Source organism: Leopardus geoffroyi, chromosome C1, assembly GCF_018350155.1.
Source record: "Leopardus geoffroyi isolate Oge1 chromosome C1, O.geoffroyi_Oge1_pat1.0, whole genome shotgun sequence".
In the NCBI taxonomy this organism is placed as follows: domain Eukaryota; kingdom Metazoa; phylum Chordata; class Mammalia; order Carnivora; family Felidae; genus Leopardus; species Leopardus geoffroyi.
In genome coordinates this window covers 177,048,919-177,069,391 of record NC_059328.1, presented here as the reverse complement: position 1 = coordinate 177,069,391, position 20,473 = coordinate 177,048,919, and the positions used below count along the sequence as shown (strand labels likewise).

The 20,473-nt window shown below is 37.2% G+C and overlaps 1 protein-coding gene across 1 annotated transcript in view; it reads right to left on the bottom strand.

Annotated features, from left to right (window-relative positions):
- The window catches only part of PMS1 (PMS1 homolog 1, mismatch repair system component), a 99,270-nt gene that overhangs the window by 76,535 nt on the left and 2,262 nt on the right, over positions 1-20,473 (bottom strand). The window contains exons 2-4 of the mRNA XM_045480502.1: positions 17,138-17,236; positions 14,504-14,655; positions 4,241-4,423 (exon numbers count right to left, since the gene is read on the bottom strand). Coding sequence (XP_045336458.1) covers positions 4,241-4,423; positions 14,504-14,635 — 315 coding nt within the window. The 5' untranslated portion in view covers positions 14,636-14,655; positions 17,138-17,236. The remainder of the gene's footprint in view (positions 1-4,240; positions 4,424-14,503; positions 14,656-17,137; positions 17,237-20,473) is intronic.

The window sequence follows — 20,473 nt, the reverse complement described above, 5'->3', positions numbered from 1 at the left end:
AGGCCTGGATATATTTATTATTTTAATATGAAGTAATTTTAAACTAATAAATACCTCTCTAACCATGCTAGTAAGACGGAAGCATGACCTACTGTGGAAAATTCAGTACTGGGAGACATGATACTGGAAATGAATTCTTGGCTTTGCCATGGACACATTATATGTCCCTAAATAGGTCACAATTTTCATATTCCATTTACTGCACCGTGCACAGTTCTTCTAAAGTGAACTATTTAGCAAAGCACCCTGCAAACAACACACAATGAAACAGTAACTGACTGATTATTAGACTATATTTTGAAGTTGGAGTAAGAAGACCTAGCATTTGGCTACATAAGACCTCAGTTTCCTTATCAATAATATGAGAAGACAGATCCATAGAAGACCTACATTTTAGGGTGGCTACTCATGAAGCAGACTGAGACGGAGACTAGTGAGCAGGAAGTTCACTGGGGGTGCTCCAGAGATGATCACCTGTGAGGGCAGGACAGAAAAAGAAGTGGGGCTCTGTAGTCACAAACAAGGACTTGGCTGACCCTGATGGGGGTTGGGGGCGGGGGGTAGCCACTCTGGACCAGAGATAGCATGGCAGAGTTGTTCTAAATTGGAATAGAATCTTTATAACCCCTCATTAGTCAGTCACTGGATGCAGGTTGCCCTACACAATATGGGTAAGTTACTGCTGTACAGATGAGGTAAGGGCAATCGCCAGAGAGGGACACAGCTTTGAGCATTCAGTCACCAATGCTTGGCAGCTAGAGGGGTGAGTTTTCAGTCCTGTCATGGGGGATCTGCAAGTGAACCAGGGGCCACTACTACTACCAAGATCCCTTCCAGTTCTAGATTTTTTGGTGATGCTTTGGCTTTCAGAAACAAGCTCAAATCATCATCAAAACATCTGTGACAAAATAATATATACTGTAAGATTTCATTTAGATCAAGTTGAAGAACAGGTAGAACTAATCTATGTTGACAGAGGTCATAACAACTATTACCTCTGAGAAATACTAACTGGGACAGGAAATGAGAGAACCTTCAGGAGTGCTGATCATAGTATATATCTTGCCCTGGAGTATGTAAAATACACACATACATACCTATGTGAGGGTTTCCCAAAGATTTATAAGAAAAGAGATTTACATAAAATGCTATTAATATTCTATAAAATAAACACCTGACATTACAATGTGTAAACTGAATATACTTTTTAAAAAGTTTACAGCTTTAGATTATGCTGATAGTTGGACAATTCCTTTACTTCTCTTGTAATTTTGGTATACAAATTACTTCAAGTATTTATACTCAAGGCATTAAAAATGCATCAAAAATGAAACAAAAGACAAAATGACAAACTTGGATATCAAGTGGGCCTAAGTCATCAAAAAAAGAAACAAAATAGAGAACACCACTGGACACAGACTTGCAAAACTGCCATTTAAAATCAGAACTACAGTAAAGATTTGAGTACATCATATGGCTTATTACCATGTATTTTAAAAGACTAAGTATAGTGCTGCCACCTAGTAGACAAAGCTGATAATAACCAATTTCAGTTCTAAAAAGTTATATATATCTTATAGGAAATACAGAAATGCCTTTTTTTTCTGTTTATTCATTTGTGGTTTTTTTTTTATCCCTTAGAGTCCACCTCTGAGTGAAAGGAGATAATGGCTTTCGATTATGGAATGATTAAGTCATGGGGAATAAAAGGCACAGCATAAGGAATATAGTCAATGATACTGTAATAGCGATATATTAAGACATGTTAGCTATAGTTATAGTGAAGACAACATAATTTATAAACTTGTCAAATCACTATGCTGCATACCCAAAACTAATGTCATCAGCTATACTCAAATAAAAAAATAAATTAATTTTTAAAAACCCAGAAAAGCTGTATATTATTCAACAATACTCTGCCAAAATATACCTTAAAGACTACCATGTTTGGACAACAGCTAAAAAATCAAATAATTATGTTCTCAAATAAATTGTATGATTTCTAAAATAGCTACCAAAAGCTCAAACAATAGTATGTGCTAGTACTGGGAGTTTGAGAGGTTCCCCGATACAAATCTGACCCCATTCTAGAAACAAACACTTTCTACAAGATCCGAGGGCTATAGGTTCCCAGATACAGTCTCTAGGGAGGAAGAAGGGCAATGTCCAGTTAGTTGTACCCTCTAGTTGCTCTTCCCTAAAATATATTTGGAGACTCAGTGAACTCTAAATAAAGTGCTTTGGATAAAGGTTTTAAGCAGAATGCACGTAAGGAAGGACAAGGCCTTTTCTCCTCTACCAATGTGTGAACATCTAGATTCTAACACACAAGGGCCCCTAGTCTTACCCCTAGTACTAGAAGAGTAAACTCTCCCACTTTAAACTCTACCTCGTCCTCTACCCACAATTTTTCTTGGTTAGTTAGGTATCACTTTACAGAGCCCCAAAGTCAAAGAGAAAAGTAGATACTGTGCTGGAACTCTTCATAAAAAAATGGAGAAAATCTACATTATGCCAGCACTCTAAGGGCAGAGGGAAAAAGGGAAGACCACAATAAGCATGGAGATTATATGACTGCCAGGGAGATGAGGCTGGCTACGTAACAGATGCCCAAAGAATGGATGACAAGAGAGCAACATTATCTCATATACATGACACTTTTCTGGGACAAGAGGTACAAAGTCCTATCATTTAATTGTACCTGAGCATTCTCACCCAAATAGAGTCTACAAGCCAAATCACAAATGGAGGGATACACAGCCAGTGAGCACACATGGGAAACATACCATCACACTATAAAACAGAGCCTGACATACAGAGTAACAGTAGAGCACAAAGAACCTAGTACAGAGTAGTGTGATCAAATGCAAGTGAGACACATGGAAATGAACAGATCAAAGTTTTAGATAGGCTTTGCCACAAACTAGTTATGAAATCTAGTGCAGAGGCAGAGAAGTATAAATGGTACTACGCAAACAAGTTGCTCAGGCACTGAAATGAGGGGTTACCAACATTGAAAGCACCTAACCAGGATCAGGAGAGCAAAGTTCTGGGATCCAGTCTGCCTCTGATTAGCTAGGGTTTAGAACAAGTCAATTCACATCTCTAGAATATCTGTATTTACTAGAGAGGTATTTCCAGAGTGGGTTCCACAGTACAATAACAACAAAACAGTGAAATGCTTACCAATAAAAGGATTTCATAGTCAAGTACGCATAGGGAAATGTAACTACTATAAAGCCACCACTCTTAGAGATTCACAATGAACTTTACTACAGTAAAATCTCTAAGAAGAGCTTATAATTAAGATAGCGGTTTAATTTTGTTTAATACATTTTTTCAAAGTCAATGGGTCATTAAAGTACTTTTTCTTTTTATAAACATTAACATTGTAGCACTTCCAGGGTGGCTCAGTCCGTTAAGCGTCTGACTCTGGATTTCAGCTCAGGTCACGATCTCACAGTTCGTGAATTCGAACCCTGCTTAGGATTCTCTCTCTGCCCCTCCTCTACTCGCACATGCGCTCTCTCTCAAAATAAATAAACTTAAAACAAAATATTAACGTTGCAAAACACACTTTGCCTTTCCTCAAAAGATCAGACAGAATTACCATGATACAGCAATTCCACTTCTGGATTTTTACTCAAAAGAAGTGAAAGCAGGGACTTCAACAGACATTTGCACACCCACATTCACAGTAGCATTATTCACAATGGCCAAAAGGTGGAAATAACCCAAATGTCCATCAACAAATAAAAGGATAAACAAAAACATGATTTAAACATACCACAGAGGATCATTCAGCCTTAAGAAGGAATAAAATTCCAATACATGTTATAAGATGTATTAACCCTGAAGACATTTTGCTAAATGAAATAAGCCAAACACAAAAGGTCAAATATTATATGACTCCATTAGTCAAATTCATGGAGACAGAAAGTAGAATAGTGGTTACAAGGGATTGGAGGTGGAGAGGATAATGGGGACTAACCATTAAATGGGCACAGAGTTTTAGTTTGGAGTGATGTCAAAGTTCTGGAAATGGATGGCAATGATGGCTACACATGGTTAAAATCACTGAACTGTACACTTAAAAATGGCTTAAATGGTAAATTTTATGTTATGTATATTCTACTACAATAAAAAAAAACTACACTCTGCCAAATCCTGGGTTAGTTTTCTCTTAATGCTACCATTCTGAGTGCGAAATCACTAAAAAAGTCAATATAAATTACCTTACCTCAGCTACACAACAAATTGACCCCAATGCTTCTCCACGAAAACCGTACGTTGTCAAATTTTCAAGATCTTCATGACTATTTATTTTTGAAGTGTAGTATTTCATTGCCATTACAGGTGCATCAGTGGCCTTGATACCCTCACCATTGTCTCGCACCTCAATTTTATCAAATCCATAGTTCTCCTATAAAAAGTTAAAGAATACTTTTAGTACATACAGTAAACTGTTGTCACAGAAACGGAAAGCAACATAAGAGAAACAGTTGTGTCATTTATTTACCTTTTGTGGAATCTTAAGAAAGTAAGAGTTCAAATTGTTAACTCTATCAATTCCTAACTATGGTACAATGGGGAAGCCCCTTGTTTTCCCTGAACTCAGATTCAGTTGTAAAATAAAGAAGTCAGTCTAATTGTAAGATAAAGAAGTCAGTTCCCTTGAAGTATTTCAGCACCACTGGATGTTTGTGTTTAAATTTACATTTAAACTTGACTAAGAAAATTCTACTAAATTATATATGCTTTTGCATATATAATCTCTCAAAAAAACAAAACTGAATACTATCACCTTCAAAAACAGCAGCTGATTCTACCCACCAAGAGTCCAGCAATTATCCTTATTCAACCTTTTAATACTTTTCAATACTTTCTCCCTTTAACTATTTACTACTTTCATAAGAATTTTAAATATTTAGTATAACTTTCTAAAGTTCTTTTTGCAAATAGTCACTGAACAGAAAAGTGCTGAGAAAATACATTAAATTTGGCAATCTCTGTGAGTTCTTTACTTGAAAAATGAGGAAAAAAACCCCAACTCAATTCATAGCTTAGTATTTGTAGGCTAATACTAAAAGTATGCATACATAACAAAAACAAAATCTAGGGACACCTGAGTGGCTCAGCTGGTTAAGCGTATGACTCTTGATCTCAGCTCAGGTCATGATCTCAGTTTGCAAGTTCAAGCCCCATGATGCGGCTCGGGATTCTGTCTCTCTCCCTTTCTCTGCCCCCCACCCCCCTCTCAAAATAAATTAAAATAAACATTTAAAAAAAGGTTCAAAAACAAAATCTAAATCCCTATAGAGATCTTCCTGCAATTACAATCCCTCTAGTATTTTTAAATAATACAGTTTTTTAATAACCTGAATTTAAGTAATACTGTGTAAGTACTTTTTAGGTAAATTAGATATGTAAGGTGTTGGAGGGAGACCCTTAAGAATTAGTTCCTCATCTCTCTCAATCCACAATTAACATCCTAGCAACAGTTTGGCTGCTTCATTTTATAGAAAAATCATTAACTACAGAAACACTAATCTTGCAGTACAAATACAACTCCAGACATGTGAGTAAAATAATACAAAGATCTGTTTAAATTTTTAAAATAAGATCAACTTTAATTATGAAAACATTCCTAGTCAGGATAGTTATTATTGTATGAAATCATAATTAAACAAGTCTTATCATGTACAGCAACACAGTCATTTATTTTAAAACTCTACAAAGCAGAAACTGGTAAATATCAAGATACTAAAATATACAGCCAGATAAAAATGTGTACTTTACTTTTATCAGAAGACTTCTGTGGGCTGCCTAACACTATTTTTAAAAACGTGCTTTTCCTCCAGAGAGCTTTAAGAACAAAGTATGTCTACCTAAGATTCAGGAGTGAAATATGTCAAATATAATTATCTAACCCTATTTATTATCAATTGTATTCTAATCAGAATCAGTCACTATAGTATACAAAATACCTTAAAAAACATAAATTGCCTTTCTTTGGGTTTAATAAATATTTTCCATGTTTATAAATGTTACAATACGTTGACCCCTGAACACAAGAATTAGGGGTGCTGACCCCCACATTGTCAAAAATCCATGTATAATTTTTGACTTCTCAAGAACTTAATAGCCTATTTTTTTTTAAATTTTTAATTCTAGCAGAGTTAACATAGCATTATATGTTCAAGTGTACAATATAGTGATTCAGTACTTTCATCTATTACTTGGTACTCATCAAGACAAGTGTGCTGTTAATCCCCTTCACCTACTTCATCATAGGGTAGTTCTATTTTCAACTTTTTGATGAACCTCAATATTGTTTTCCACAGTGCCTGCACCAGTTTGCATTCCCACCAAGAGTGCAAGAGGGTTCCTTTTTCTCCACACCTTCAACACTTTGTTTCTTGTGTTGGTGATTTTAGCCATTCTAACAGGTGTGAGGTGATCTCTCATTGCAGTTTTGATTTGCGTTTCTCTGATGATGCTGAACATCATTTCATGTTTGTTAGTCATCTGTACTTCTTCTTTGGAAAAATGTTCATGTATTCTGCCTATTTTTTAATTGGATTATTTGGGGTTTTGGTGTTTAATTGTAGCAGTTCTCTATACATTTTGGATATGCCATTTGCAAATATCTTCACCCATTTGGTGGGATGCCTTCTAGTTTTATTGTTTTCTTTGCTGTGCAGAAACTTTTTATTGTGATGTTGTCCTAATAGCTTATTTTTGCTTTTACTTCACTGGTCTGATAAGACATATCTAGAAAAATGTTACAGCCAGTCTGACAAATTATGTCTGACTTTGTGTGCTCTTACAAGAGTTTATGGTTTCAGGTCTCACATTTAGATCTTTAATCCATTTTGAATTTATTTGTGTGTATGCTTTAAGAAAGTGGTGCAGTTTCTTTCTTTCGAATGTAGCTGTCCAGTTTTCCCAGCACTATTTATTGAAGAGACTATCTTTTTCCCATTGCATTTTTCTTGCTTCCTTTGTGGAAGATTAATTGACCATAAAATTATGGGTTTACTTCTGGGTTTTCTGTTCTGTTTTATTGATCTATGTGTCTATTTTTGTACTGGTACCATAGTGTTTTGATTACTACAGCTTTGTAATATAACTTGGAAGTTTGGGATTGTGATCCTTCCAGTTTTGTATTTCTTTTTCAAGACTGCTTTGGCTATTCAGGGTCTTTGTGATTCCATACGAATTTTAGGACTGTTTATTCCCGTTCTGTGAAAAATGGTGTTGTTATTTTGATGGGGATTGTATTAAATTTGTAGATTGCTTTGGGTAGCATGAACATTTTAACATTTGTTCTCCTAACCCATAAACATGGAATGTCTCTCCACTTCTTCATGTCTTCAATTTCTTCCAACAGAGTTTATAGTTTTCAGAGTATAGATCTTTCACTTCCTTGGTTAACTTTATTCTTAGGTACCTTATTATTTTAGGTGCAGTTGTAGATGGGATTTTTTGAAATTTCTCTTTCTGCTGCTTCATTATTAGTATACAGAAGTGAAACAGATTTCTGTATGTTGATTTTGTATTGTGTGACTTTACTGAATTCATTTATGGTAGTTCTAGTTGTAGCAGTTTTTGGAGGAGTCTTTAAGGTTTTTAAAATATAGTATCATGTCATCTGCAAATTGTGAAAGTTTTATTTCCTCTTTACCAATTTGGATGCCTTTTATTATTTTCTGTTGTCTGACTAACTATTGTCTGATACCTAGGACTTCCAGCAACATGTGAATAAAGGTGGTGAGAGTGGACATCCTTGTCTTGTTCCTGACCTTAGAGGAAAAGCTCTCAGTTCTTCTCCATTACTATGTCAATGGTATTATATTGAGTTATGTTCTGTCTAAACCTACTCTAGTGATGGTTTGTTGTTGTTGTTGAAGGCTTTTATCATGAATGGATATTGTATTTTGTCAAATACTTTTCCTGCATCTATTGAAATAATACGGTTTTTATCCTCTCATTGATTTATCACACTGACTGATTCTCAAATATTGAAAAACACTTGCAACCCAAGAATAAATCCCACTTGATCATGGTGAATAAATTTTTTAAATGTTGCCCCTCCCCTGCTCATACTGTCTCAAAAATAAATAAAACATTAAAAAAAATAAAAATAAAAAAGGGGGGGTGCACCTGGGTGGCTCAGTCGGTTGGGCTTCCAACTTTGGCTCAGGTTATGATCTCGCAGTTTGTGAGTTCGAGCCCCGTGTTGGACTGTGTGCTGACGGCTCAGAGCCTGGAGCCTGCTTCAGATTCTGTGTCTCCTCTCTCTCTGCCCCTCCCCTGCTCATGCTCTGTCTCTGTCTCAAGAATAAATAAAACATTAAAAAAAATTTTTTTTAATATTTATTTATTCTTGAGGTCAGGGAAGGGGCAGAGAGGGACAGAGGATCCAAAGTGGGCTCTGTGCTGACAGCAGATAGCCTGATGTGGTGCTTGAACTCACAAAGTGGAGATCATGACCTGAGCTGAAGTCAGATACTTAACCAACTGAACTACCCAGGCATCTCCCATGGTGAATGATTTTTTTAAATGTACTGTTGGATTCTCTTTGCTAATATTTTGTTGAGGATTTTGGCATCTATGTTCATCAGAGATTTTGGCTTGCAGTTCTCTTTAATTGTGATGTCTTTATCTGGCTTTGGTGACGGGGTAATGCTGACCTCATACAATAAATTTGGAAGTTTTCCTTCCTCTATTTTTGTGGAATAGTTTGAGAGTAGGTATTAACTCCTAAAATGTTTAGAAGAATTCCCCTGTAAAGCCAGTTCATTTGCAATTTTTGTCTGTTGGGAGTTTTTTGATTACTGATTCAATTTCACTGCTGGTAATCAGTCTATTCAAATTTTTTATATCTTCCTTTTTCAGTTTTTGGTAGTTCATAAATTTCTAGGAATTTATGTTTCTTCTAGGTTCTACAATTTGTTGGCATATACTTTTTCATAATATTCTAATTGTATTTCTGTGGTGTTGGTTATTTCTCTTCATTTGTGATTTTATTTCAAGTCTTTTTTTTTTCTTTTTGGATGAGTCTAACTAGAGGTTTACCAATCTTTTTGATCCTTTCTAAAAACCAGCTCCTAAACTGACATTTTATTACTTTTTTAGTTTGTGTCATTTATTTCTGCTCTAATCTTTATATCTCCTTTCTTCTACTCATTTTGGGTTTTGTTTGTTCTTTTTCTAGCTCCTTTAGGTATAAGGTTAGGTTGTTTGAAATTTTTCTTGCTTCTTGAGGTAAGCCTGTATTGCTATAAACTTCCATCTTAGATCCACTTTTGCTGCATCCCAAAGATTTTAGACTGTTCCATTTTCATTTGTCTCCATGTTTTTTTTTCTTGTTTTTTTTTTTTTTTAATTTCTTTGATTTCTTGGCTGACCTATTCATTGTTTGGTAGCATGTTATTTAACTTCTATGTATTTGTGCTCTTTCCAGATTCTTTGTGGTTATTTGGTTTCATTATGGTCAGAAAAGATGCATGGTATGACTTTGTTCTTTCTGAATGTTGACACTTGTCTTGTGGCCTAATATGTGATCCATTCTGGAGAATGTGTGATGAGCACTTGAAAAGAAAGTGTATTCTGCTGTTTTAGGATGGAATATGAAAAGAAAGTCTATTCAGCTGTTTTAGAATGGACTGTCCTAAATATATCTGTTAAATCCATCTGGTCCAGTGTGTCATTCAAAGCTACTGTTTCCCTGTTGATTTTCCTAGATTATCTGTCCACTGATGTAAGTGAAGTGTTAAAGTCCTCTATGTTATTTTATTACTATCAATTAGTTCCTGTTTCTTTTTAACTATTTTACTCATTTAAGTGCTACGTTGGGTGCGTAAATATTTACAGTTGTTACATCTTCTTGCTGGATTGTCCTCTCTACAATTATAGAGTGCCCTTGTCTCTTGTTACTGTCTTGGTTTTAAAGTCTATTTTGTCCGACATAAATCATTGCTACCCCTGCTTTCTTTTGACATCATATACATGAAATGTTTCTCCATCCCCCACTTTCAATCTGCAGATGTTTTTAGGTCTGAAATGAGTCTCTTGTTGGCAGAAAATAGACTGGTCTTGGTTTTTTATCAATTCCATCACTCTACATCTTTTGATTTGCACATTTAGTCCATTTATATTCAAAGTAAGTATTGATATTTATTGCCATTTTGTTACTTGTTTTGTGGCTGTTTTTGTAGTTCTCTGATACTTTCTTCTCTTGCTCTCATTCAAGGTTTGCTGGCTTTCTTTAAAATTATATACCTGGATTCTTTTCTCTTTATTTTTTGCATTTTTATTACTGGCTTTTTGGGTTTTTGCATATAGCAGTCTATATCAAGTTGATTGATGGTCACTTAAGTCTGAACCATTTCTTCTCTCTCCACAATGTTTTAGGTATATGGTGTCATATTTTACATCCTTTTGTGAATCTCTTGACTGATTTTTATTTTATTTTTATTTAAATGTTTATTTATTTTTGAAAGACAGACAGAATGCGAGCGGGGGTGGGGCAGAGAGGCAGAGAGACACAGAATCTGAAGCAGGCTCCAGGCTCTGAGCTGTCAGCACAGAGCCCCATGTGGAGCTCGAGCTCACAAGCTGTGAGATCATGACACAGGCTGAAGTCAGCTGCCCAACCGGCTGAACCACCCAGGCGCCCCACTCTTGACCAATTTTTAAAGACATACTTATTTTTACTGCTTTAGTGCGTCTCACTTTTTTTACTCCTACTTTTGCTCTTCCCTTTCCACTCAAAGACTCCCCTTTAACATTTCTTATAGGAGGGTTGGTTTAGTGGTCATGAATTCCTCTTTCTCTCTCCTATTCTAAATGGGGAAACTCTCTCTCTCTCCTGTTCTGAATGATTGCCTTGATGAATAGAATACTCTTGGCTGTAGGTTTTTTCCTTTCAGCACTTTGACTGTATCATGCCACTTCCTTCTGGCCTGCCAAGTTTCTACTGACAAACCTGCTGATAGCCTTATGGGGTTTCCCTTATATGGAACTGGCTTCTCTTACTGCTTTTAAAATTCTCTATCACTACTTTTTGCCATTTTAATTACTATATGTTTTTATGTATGCCTCCTTGGGTTGATTTTGTTGAGGGATCTCTGTGCCTCCTGCATCTGGACCTCTGTTTCCTTCCCCAGATTAAGGACATTTTCAGCTATTATTTCTTCAAATATATTTTCTTCCCCCTTTTCTCTTCTTCTGGGATCCCTATAGTACAAATATTATGCTTGATGGAGTCACTGACTTCTCTAAGTCCATTCTCATTTTGAATAATTTTTTCTCTCACCTTTTGGCTTGATTACTTTCTAAGATTCTGTGCTCCAGGTTGCTAATTTGCTCCTCTGCATCCTCTAGCCTATTATTCGATCTATTGTTTCTTAAACTTCATTTACTGTGTTATTTATAGCTGGTTCTTTTTTTCTCTCTTTGTTAAGGACCTCACTGATGTCCTCCACTCTTTCCTCAAGTCCAGTATCTTTATGATCATTACTTTAAATTCTCTATCAGGCATATTACTTGTATCTGTTTCTCCTAGGTTTCTTGCTGTGGTTTGGCCTTGCTCTTTCATTCGGTACATATATCCTGTCTCTTCATTGTGTCTAGCTCTCTGTGTCTGTTTCCGTGTGTTAGGAAAGTCAACCACAGTGCAGTGTCCCCTATTCACCAGAACATGTCACTTCAGGAGTGTCTCCTATGTGTGTTGGGCCTGCTGTTGTATCCTGGCTGCTTTTTCCTTTGCTGCAGTACCCTGCAGAGACTCTCCTTGACTGTTGTGGGCACTATTTGGTCCCTGGCTGCCGTGGGACACAGAGTTTTAACAAGATGAGTGCTGGTCTGCTTGCAAAACGAGACCTGCTGCCGCTGCTAGACTGAAGCCCCACATAGTGCATAGGCTGGAAGATACAGTGTTGGGAAGGTTTGCACTGGTCTTCTGGGAGAGGGGACTCAAAATGCCAGAACTGAGGCATATGTGACTGGGAAGTGTGGATCTGCTGAAGTGCAGTGTTGGGGCAGGGGCCATGGGGTAAGCAAGTTAGGTAGTGTCAGTGCCACGCTGGTTCTCACATGTGGCCATGTATTTACACTGGGGCATATGGGAGAGAAATGGTATCTGCCCATTCCTTTTTTCCGGGAGGAGACCCACAGTGATCCCTGCTGTCCGGGACATGCTCTGAAATGAGTAAACTACTCTCCCTCCCACTTTCAAACTGCTGTTTCTATGCTGTAACTCCAAGGGCTGTTGGTTGTGCTCTCTTTAAGGGCAGGGACTCCACTTCCTATTGTTATCCAGGCTCTCCCAGAATGTGGCTTTTTAAAATTCCATGCTTTAGGTCCTGCTGGCTTTAAGAATTCATGGAATTCGGCCCCTCTGGCTTTCAAAGCCACATATTTGGGGCTTCATCTTCCCCATGCAGGTTGCCTAGTGCAATATAGTCTATTTCTCCTCCCTCTTCATATCTGCAGTTCTCTCCCCTCCATGGAGCACTCCCCACCATGTCTCTGCTCTTCCTAACCTCTTTGATGTGGCCTCTTGTCTACCACTTCTCTTTAGCTGTGGAGTTTGTTTTGCCAGCCTTCAAGTCTGTTCTGGGTTATTTACACTGATGTGAGTGTTACCTAGTTGTATCTGTGGAACTAGGTGAGCTTTAGGGTCCTCTTACTCCGCCATGTTCCCAGCCTCCTCTTAATAGCCTCATATTGACTAGCAGCTTCACCAATAACACAAAAAGTCAATTAACACACATTTTGTACGTTACATATAGTATATGCTATATATTCTTACAATAAAGTAAATTCAGAAAAAGACAATGTTATTAAAATCATAAGAAAAAGAAAATATATTTGCAGTACTGTACTATATTTATCAAATAAAAAATCCACATCAAAGTGGACTCATGCAGTTCAAACCTGTGTTGTTCGAGGGCCAACTGTATATTGTTGAAAACAAATACAGGTTTGGGGCACCTGGATGGCTCAGTCGGTTGAGCATCCAACTTCGGCTCAGGTCACAATCTCACAGATTGTGAGTTCGAGCCCCACGTTGGGCTCTGTGCTGACAACTCAGAGCCTGGAGCCTGCTTTGGATTCTGTCTGTCTGTCTGTCTGTCTCTCTCTCTCTCTGCCCCTCCCCCACTAGTGCTCTCTCAAAAATAAATAAATGTAGAAAAAAAATTAAAAAAAAAACTTTAATACAGGTTTGAAATGGCTTATAACAGCAGTTCTCAGCATCAACTAGAAACTTGTTACAAATGTAATTCTAGGGCCCAGTAACTAAAGTATTCTGATGCACCCAAACATTATTAAAACCACTAGGATAGAGCAAAGATCTTGAATGGGTTTTAGAAACAGAAAGATCTGAACTGCAATCTGATTCACTACTTACTAATTATAGGACTTTGGGAAAGTTCTCAGAACCTTAATTACTTGTAAAACAGGTATAATAGTAGATAATTCAGAGTTTTTATAAGGAGCAATTACAACTACATGTATATGTAGTTCACATACAAACTATAAAATATATATATACATATATATATATGAAAAAAGGAAAGCCTTTGCTATAAAGATTTTTATCAGTATCATTTCTTATGCTGTCATACTACCTGTAAATACCTGATAATTAGAAGATTATAAAAATGTATTCCTACATTCACTCAAACAATTTATTCACTATTATGTACCAGGCACTGGCCAGGTATGAAGCACACAAAAATGAAAAAATATATACCTTACCTCTATGAGCTAGTAGTTTATAATAAGGGAGATAGACATGCAAACTAATTGTAATAAATCAATATTGTAAGTCATATTAACTCAAATGATTTAATATATAGCACTTAAAATTTTTTAATGTGACAACTATGACACAACAAGGGAAATAGTTTTGAAATTAGGTTTGTGGAAAAGATAAAATGCAAATGAGCATAAAACAAGTAAATAACCAAGCATAACCAAAGAATAATAGTAGAAAATACGGACAAATTAGATTCATGTTTTTGGTGATGGAGTCCTAAAGAATAACTTTTCTTTTAAAATTTCCTTTAGTGTTACTGTAATATTGACTTAAGTTAAAACTTATTTTTAAGAATTTACTCTTTTTTTTAATTTTTTTTTTCAACGTTTATTTATTTTTGGGACAGAGAGAGACAGAGCATGAACGGGGGAGGGGCAGAGAGAGAGGGAGACACAGAATCGGAAACAGGCTCCAGGCTCTGAGCCATCAGCCCAGAGCCTGACGCGGGGCTCGAACTCACGGACCACGAGATCGTGACCTGTCTGAAGTCGGACGCTTAACCGACTGCGACACCCAGGCGCTCCAAGAATTTACTCTTAAGAAAGTAAAACATGCAATGTCCTAAGAATAATTCACTAATACATAGAAAGAGAAAGAGAACAGCTGGGAGGAGAACTCATCTGCCCAGCCCTTTTTTGCTTTAAAGGTATTTGGCTTTTCAGGGACACTCACCAATTTAACATCTATGCTTGTGGCACCTGCATCCAAGGAGTTTTCAATGAGCTCTTTCACAACACTGACCACTGAAGTGATTATCTGAGAACTTGAAAGGAGGCGCACTGTTGCTGCAGGCAACTGTTTCATTCTAGCTTTTAGCAGAGTAGCTAAAGATAAAATGTAAGTTATAAAAATAAACATTATTAAACATTCCTAACAGATCTGATAGTAACAATAATTAATAGCAGCTCACATTTACTGAACTTCCCAGTATGCCAGGCTCTATTTTAAGCACACAGTATTAAATCATTTATTTCTTACAATATTCTTTAAAATAGAAGTCTCACCTCCATCTTACAAGACTGAGGCACAGAGAAGTTAGCTAGTATATCACACTATGGTAATAATTAAACAACAATAAGAAGAATTGTGCTATAATGTGTGTAGCATATGATCTACCAAGCTAGGAATGACCAGGTGGATCCTTGGGATGTGGATGACATCAGTCAGTCATAAGCCTTAATGGCATTCTCAAACATCATTAATCATCTATACATTATGATGAGTCCAATGCCTTTTTCAGTTACTGAGCTCTATTGCAATTAGGGTACCTAGACCCTAGCATTACCATTAATATAAACTACTCAGATCTCAGCCATATCAGATAGCTATCTTCTATACTACCGTGCCTAAAATATCATTCCAATCATGGAGCTTCCCAAGACAAAGCTCCAATCTCTATGCTGGCATTGAAGGTCCTTTACATGCAGTCGAACCTATATATCCAAAATCTCTTTGCCACTAAATGTTTCAGCTAAAAAAGCCCTTGTCTAGGGGCACCTGAGTGGCTCAGTTAGTTGAGTGCCTGACTCTTAATTTCAGCTCAGGTCATGATCACAGGCTCGTGAGATTGAGCCCCTTATCAAGGTCCACACTGAGCATGGAACCTGCTTGAGATTCTCTCTTCCCCACTCTGCTGCTGTCCCCTACTCACTAAAAAATTTTTAAATAAATTTAAAAAACCCTTTGTCTAATAAAACCCTTTCAAACAAAGAAACAAAAAAAGACCTCATATGGAAATCCCATATGTAAAGCATACAGGGAGTAAGGTTTGCATCTGCCTTAATGCTTAATTTCAGAAGAGATTTCAGGAAAAGAAAAAACACTAACTTGAAAGAGTGCAATTCTTCTATTGCAAGACCCAAAAATGGGAAAGAGGGGAACCCTAGGTACTTCTTTAATTTACCATGATTCACATGCTCACATGACTTGATCCTATGGAATCTAAATCCAAACAAAAGCAATGCCAGCAATGCCAAACAAAATAAAAAGATATCCATTTAGGATCCTTTCTCAAGCAAATTAAAACATAAACAGCACAGTCATGTAAATAGGTAAACAAGAAATGGAGAGTAGCCACTAGAACAATTACATAGGAATTTAGGGGATGCATTTATGAGAAGAGGCCAATATACTGAGTTCTGAGCAGTATTAACTGATCACCGTTAATAAACAGAACTATATTATGCTTTGTACAAGGCAAATCTGATTAGCACAGCAGAAAAACATACCAGATTGGAGTCTTTAAAAAACGTGTTTGGAGGTTCATCTTTACTACATGTTAACTGAAACAAATCACTTACCTTTCTGTATAAAATCAATTCATTACCTGTATAAATGGGGATAGTGTCTCACTGGTTTGTTGTGAGGATCAAATAAGCGAGCTATATGAAGTTTTCTGTAAATGACAAGGCTACAGAAAATGTACAGTATTGTGATATGGGGTCATTATGGAATGGAATGATGGGAATTTTTAATACTAACAATTAACTTCTAATTAAGCTGCATATTTGATTTAGTTTTGGGGTACATAGTTTTAGGGAGAGTGGCTTTGTAAACAACCATCTCTCAATTTTTTTTTGTGGCTCTCAAGGGCTGGGAGGCTATTCTAGTCTGGAAAACAGTTTGGACAGTTGGGCCACCCCACTCTCATACCATTCAGACAAATTAGTGCTATTATAGCAAAAGGCATCCTCTGCACTCTACCCTAGGTTCTGACTGGACACAGGTCTGAGGATATAGAGCCGCACTATCCAACATGGTAGCCACTATGCAAATGTGACTACTGAGCACTTGAAATGTGGCTACTCCAAATTAAGATATTCTAATACAATCTGGGTTTCAAACTCAATATAAAAAAACATATACAATATAAACTTTTATTTAGTTCTTATATGGACCTTAAGATAAAATGATGTTCTGAATATACTGGCTTACCTCAGTATTAAAATTAACTTCATTTTTAAAATTTGTTTTAATATGATTATGAGAACATCTAAAATTATACATGGCATACATTATAGTTCTATTGGACAGAGACATACAGAGTAGTGGTTAACAGAGCAGGCTCTGAAATCACACTACTTTCATTATATCCTAGCTCGTATGCTAATAAAATTAAAATCTAGAACTCAATCACCTAATCTATAGAAACGGAGAGGATAATAATATATGGTTTTGGTGAGAAGTAAATAAGATAATGAATACAACTTATTACAACGTTTCACATAAACATTTTAAAGATCCCAGGATACTTGGACTACATTGAGTTCCTCCAAACACCTAAATGAATACTGTCCCTACCCTCACCTTCGAATCCTTACTTCCACAGAGGTTAATCCATGGCCTGGAATCAGGTCAGGCTTGGGTTCAAGAGGTCTTCTATTTTAGTTTGAGAATTCCAAGGATCTAAGAAAAACAAATCAAACTTTGGGGTATAACTTTAGCATCACCTCACCTTTTACTCTTTCTGGGCAATCTTATTAATCTCAGCATCTTTGCCTCATTCTCTACAATCTGTCTTACAAAATTTACTATTTTTCTCCCCAAGTCCCTAATTTCATCCCAATCTTCCAGTTTACTGAGGTCAAGGCAGACCACAGCATGCACTCTTCTATCTTCACACACATCTTACCTCCTCCACCCCACTATGTCCTCTGGCTTCTTAAAAATGTTTACACCTTTGCCCATACTCTACTTCCCTAACTCCCAAGTCAATGCCTCTTCCTCCTAAGAACTTTCATCTACTTTCTTTATCCAGTCCTCCCACAGGCATTTTGACCTTCAAAGCAAAAGCAAAAAAATTCTTCCCTCAACCCTATTACCCCAATGATTATCTTGTTTCTTTATGATGCCAAACATCTAAATCTATAACCACAACAGAGATCTCTCTTCTCTTCCCACATTAAAACAGGCATTTTTTTTTCTTTAAGCTTATTTATTTTGAGGGGGAGAGAGAGAACGAGAGTGAGCAGGGGAGGAACAGAGAGAGACGAAGAGGGAGAGAATCCTAAGCAGGCACCTCGCTGTCAGCACAGAGCCTAACATGGGGCTCAAACTCATGACCAGTGAGATCATGACCTGAGCCAAAATAAAAAGTCTGATGCTTAACTGACTGATACACCCAGGCACCCCCAAAACAGCCTTTTCTAATAATCAGTGTCAAAGTGACCTCAAGATAAGTACTCGTAAAACAGAATTTATCATCCTGTGCCCCTTCCCATGCCCTCTACTTCACTTTGCTATTTCTCTTAGTAACACACTGTTCTTAGTGACTCAAGTCAAAAACCTCAATCTTCTTTTGCCATCAATCCCATTATTTGCATCTCTACTTCCTAGTGCGATCCTATCTATCAATCTAGACTCAGTTCCAAAGTCATTTGTAACATGGTCCCTTCTGATCACTCAAGCAAGAATGATCCTTTCCTCCCCCTACATTCTTAAAGAACTTGGCTTGCATCACTCATGGGATGTTTATCACACCTGTCTTGACCTGTACAACTTCTGAATGCAGGTAATCATATATTATGTATTTCTGGATGCAGCACAGAACAATCATAGTACTTCACTCACAGCAAGCACTTGGAAGAATACTAATCAAGGGCCACAAAGAACAATTCTTTCAGCAAGCCAATGTAAACATTAGGAAAAGTGTCCTCCTTCCTAGCAAGTCACACTCTGTTTTAACTGGCTTCCATATCATCCCCTACCTCACCTGTATCTCCTAATCAGACTTTTTTCTGGACTGAAGGACTTTATTTCCAAGAACTTTCTAAATATCATCATTTAGATAACATGTCCCAAATTGACCTCAGATCTTTCTCTAATTAACTATCTTCCCATAGACCTCATGAAGATAAAAAGCTTCTGCACAGCAAAGGAAACAATCAACAAAACTAAAAGGCAACCAACGGAATGGGAAGATATTTGCAAATGACCTATCGGACAAAGGGCTAGTATCCAAAATCCATAAAGAGCTCACCAAACTCCACACCCGAAAAACAAATAATCCAGTGAAGAAATGGGCAGAAAACATGAATAGACACTTCTCTAAAGAAGACATCCAGATGGCCAACAGGCACATGAAAAGATGCTCAACATCACTCCTCATCAGGGAAATACAAATCAAAACCACACTCAGATATCACCTCACGCCAGTCAGAGTGGCTAAAATGAACAAATCAGGAGACTATAGATGCTGGCGAGGATGTGGAAAAACAGGAACCCTCTTGCACTGTTGGTGGGAATGCAAACTGGTACAGCCACTCTGGAAAACAGTGTGGAGGTTCCTCAAAAAATTAAAAATAGACCTACCCTATGACCCAGCAGTAGCACTGCTAGGAATTTACCCAAGGGATACAGGAGTACTGATGCATAGGGGCACTTGTACCCCAATGTTTATAGCAGCACTCTCAACAACAGCCAAATTGTGGAAAAAGCCTAGGTGTCCATCAACTGATGAATGGATAAAGAAATTGTGGTTTATATACACAATGGAGTACTACGTGGCAATGAGAAAGAATGAAATATGGCCCTTTGTAGCAACGTGGATGGAACTGGAGAGTGTGATGCTAAGTGAAATAAGCCATACAGAGAAAGACAGATACCATATGTTTTCACTCTTATGTGGATCCTGAGAAACTTAACAGAAACCCATGGGTGAGAAGGAGGAAAAAAAAAAAGAGGTTAGAGTGGGAGAGAGCCAAAGCATATGAGACTCTTAAAGACTGAGAACTGAGGGTTGGTGGGGGGTGGGAGGGAGGGGAGGGTAGGTGATGGGCATTGAAGAGGGCATCTTTTGGGATGAGCACTGGATGTTGTATGGAAACCAATTTGACAATAAATTTCATATATTAAAAAAAAAAAACTTGGGGCGCCTGGGTGGCGCAGTCGGTTGGGCGTCCGACTTCAGCCAGGTCACGATCTTGCGGTCCGTGAGTTCAAGCCCCGCGTCGGGCTCTGGGCTGATGGCTCGGAGCCTGGAGCCTGTTTCCGATTCTGTGTCTCCCTCTCTCTCTGCCCCTCCCCTGTTCGTGCTCTGTCTCTCTCTGTCCCAAAAATAAATAAACGTTGAAAAAAAAATATATAAAAAAAAAACTATCTTCCCATATTTGTTTGGTAATAAAACAGCTACCCATAAGCAATTTCATATAGATATGTATACATATGTATATATCTATATACATACACACACACACACACACATAATTCCCATTAGTCCTTACAACAACCCTATCATTCCTCTATCACAAATGAAATGTGAAAGTTTTATAAGTTCAAGATCAGAAGATTCATGATCACAAAACTAGTCTGTGATGGATACACACTTGCATATCTTGGCATGTTTCACTCAAAGGCAATGCTCAGCTCATCCAGTCTCACATAGAAAAATTAAAAATCCTGAAATCATCCTAAAAATTCTACTTTTTCTATATTCTGCCACTCAGTCCTATCTATCCTACTACCTAAATATTTTTCATACTAGTCCTCTCTATACCTATGACCTCTGTTTAGCCCTTAAACATTTCTCTCCTGATGCACTGCAATAACCACTTTCTTGATATTCTGCCTCAATCTCAACCAATGATAGGGTTCTTTCTATATTCAAAATTCATCATGTTGCTACCCTACTTAAAATTTTATAAA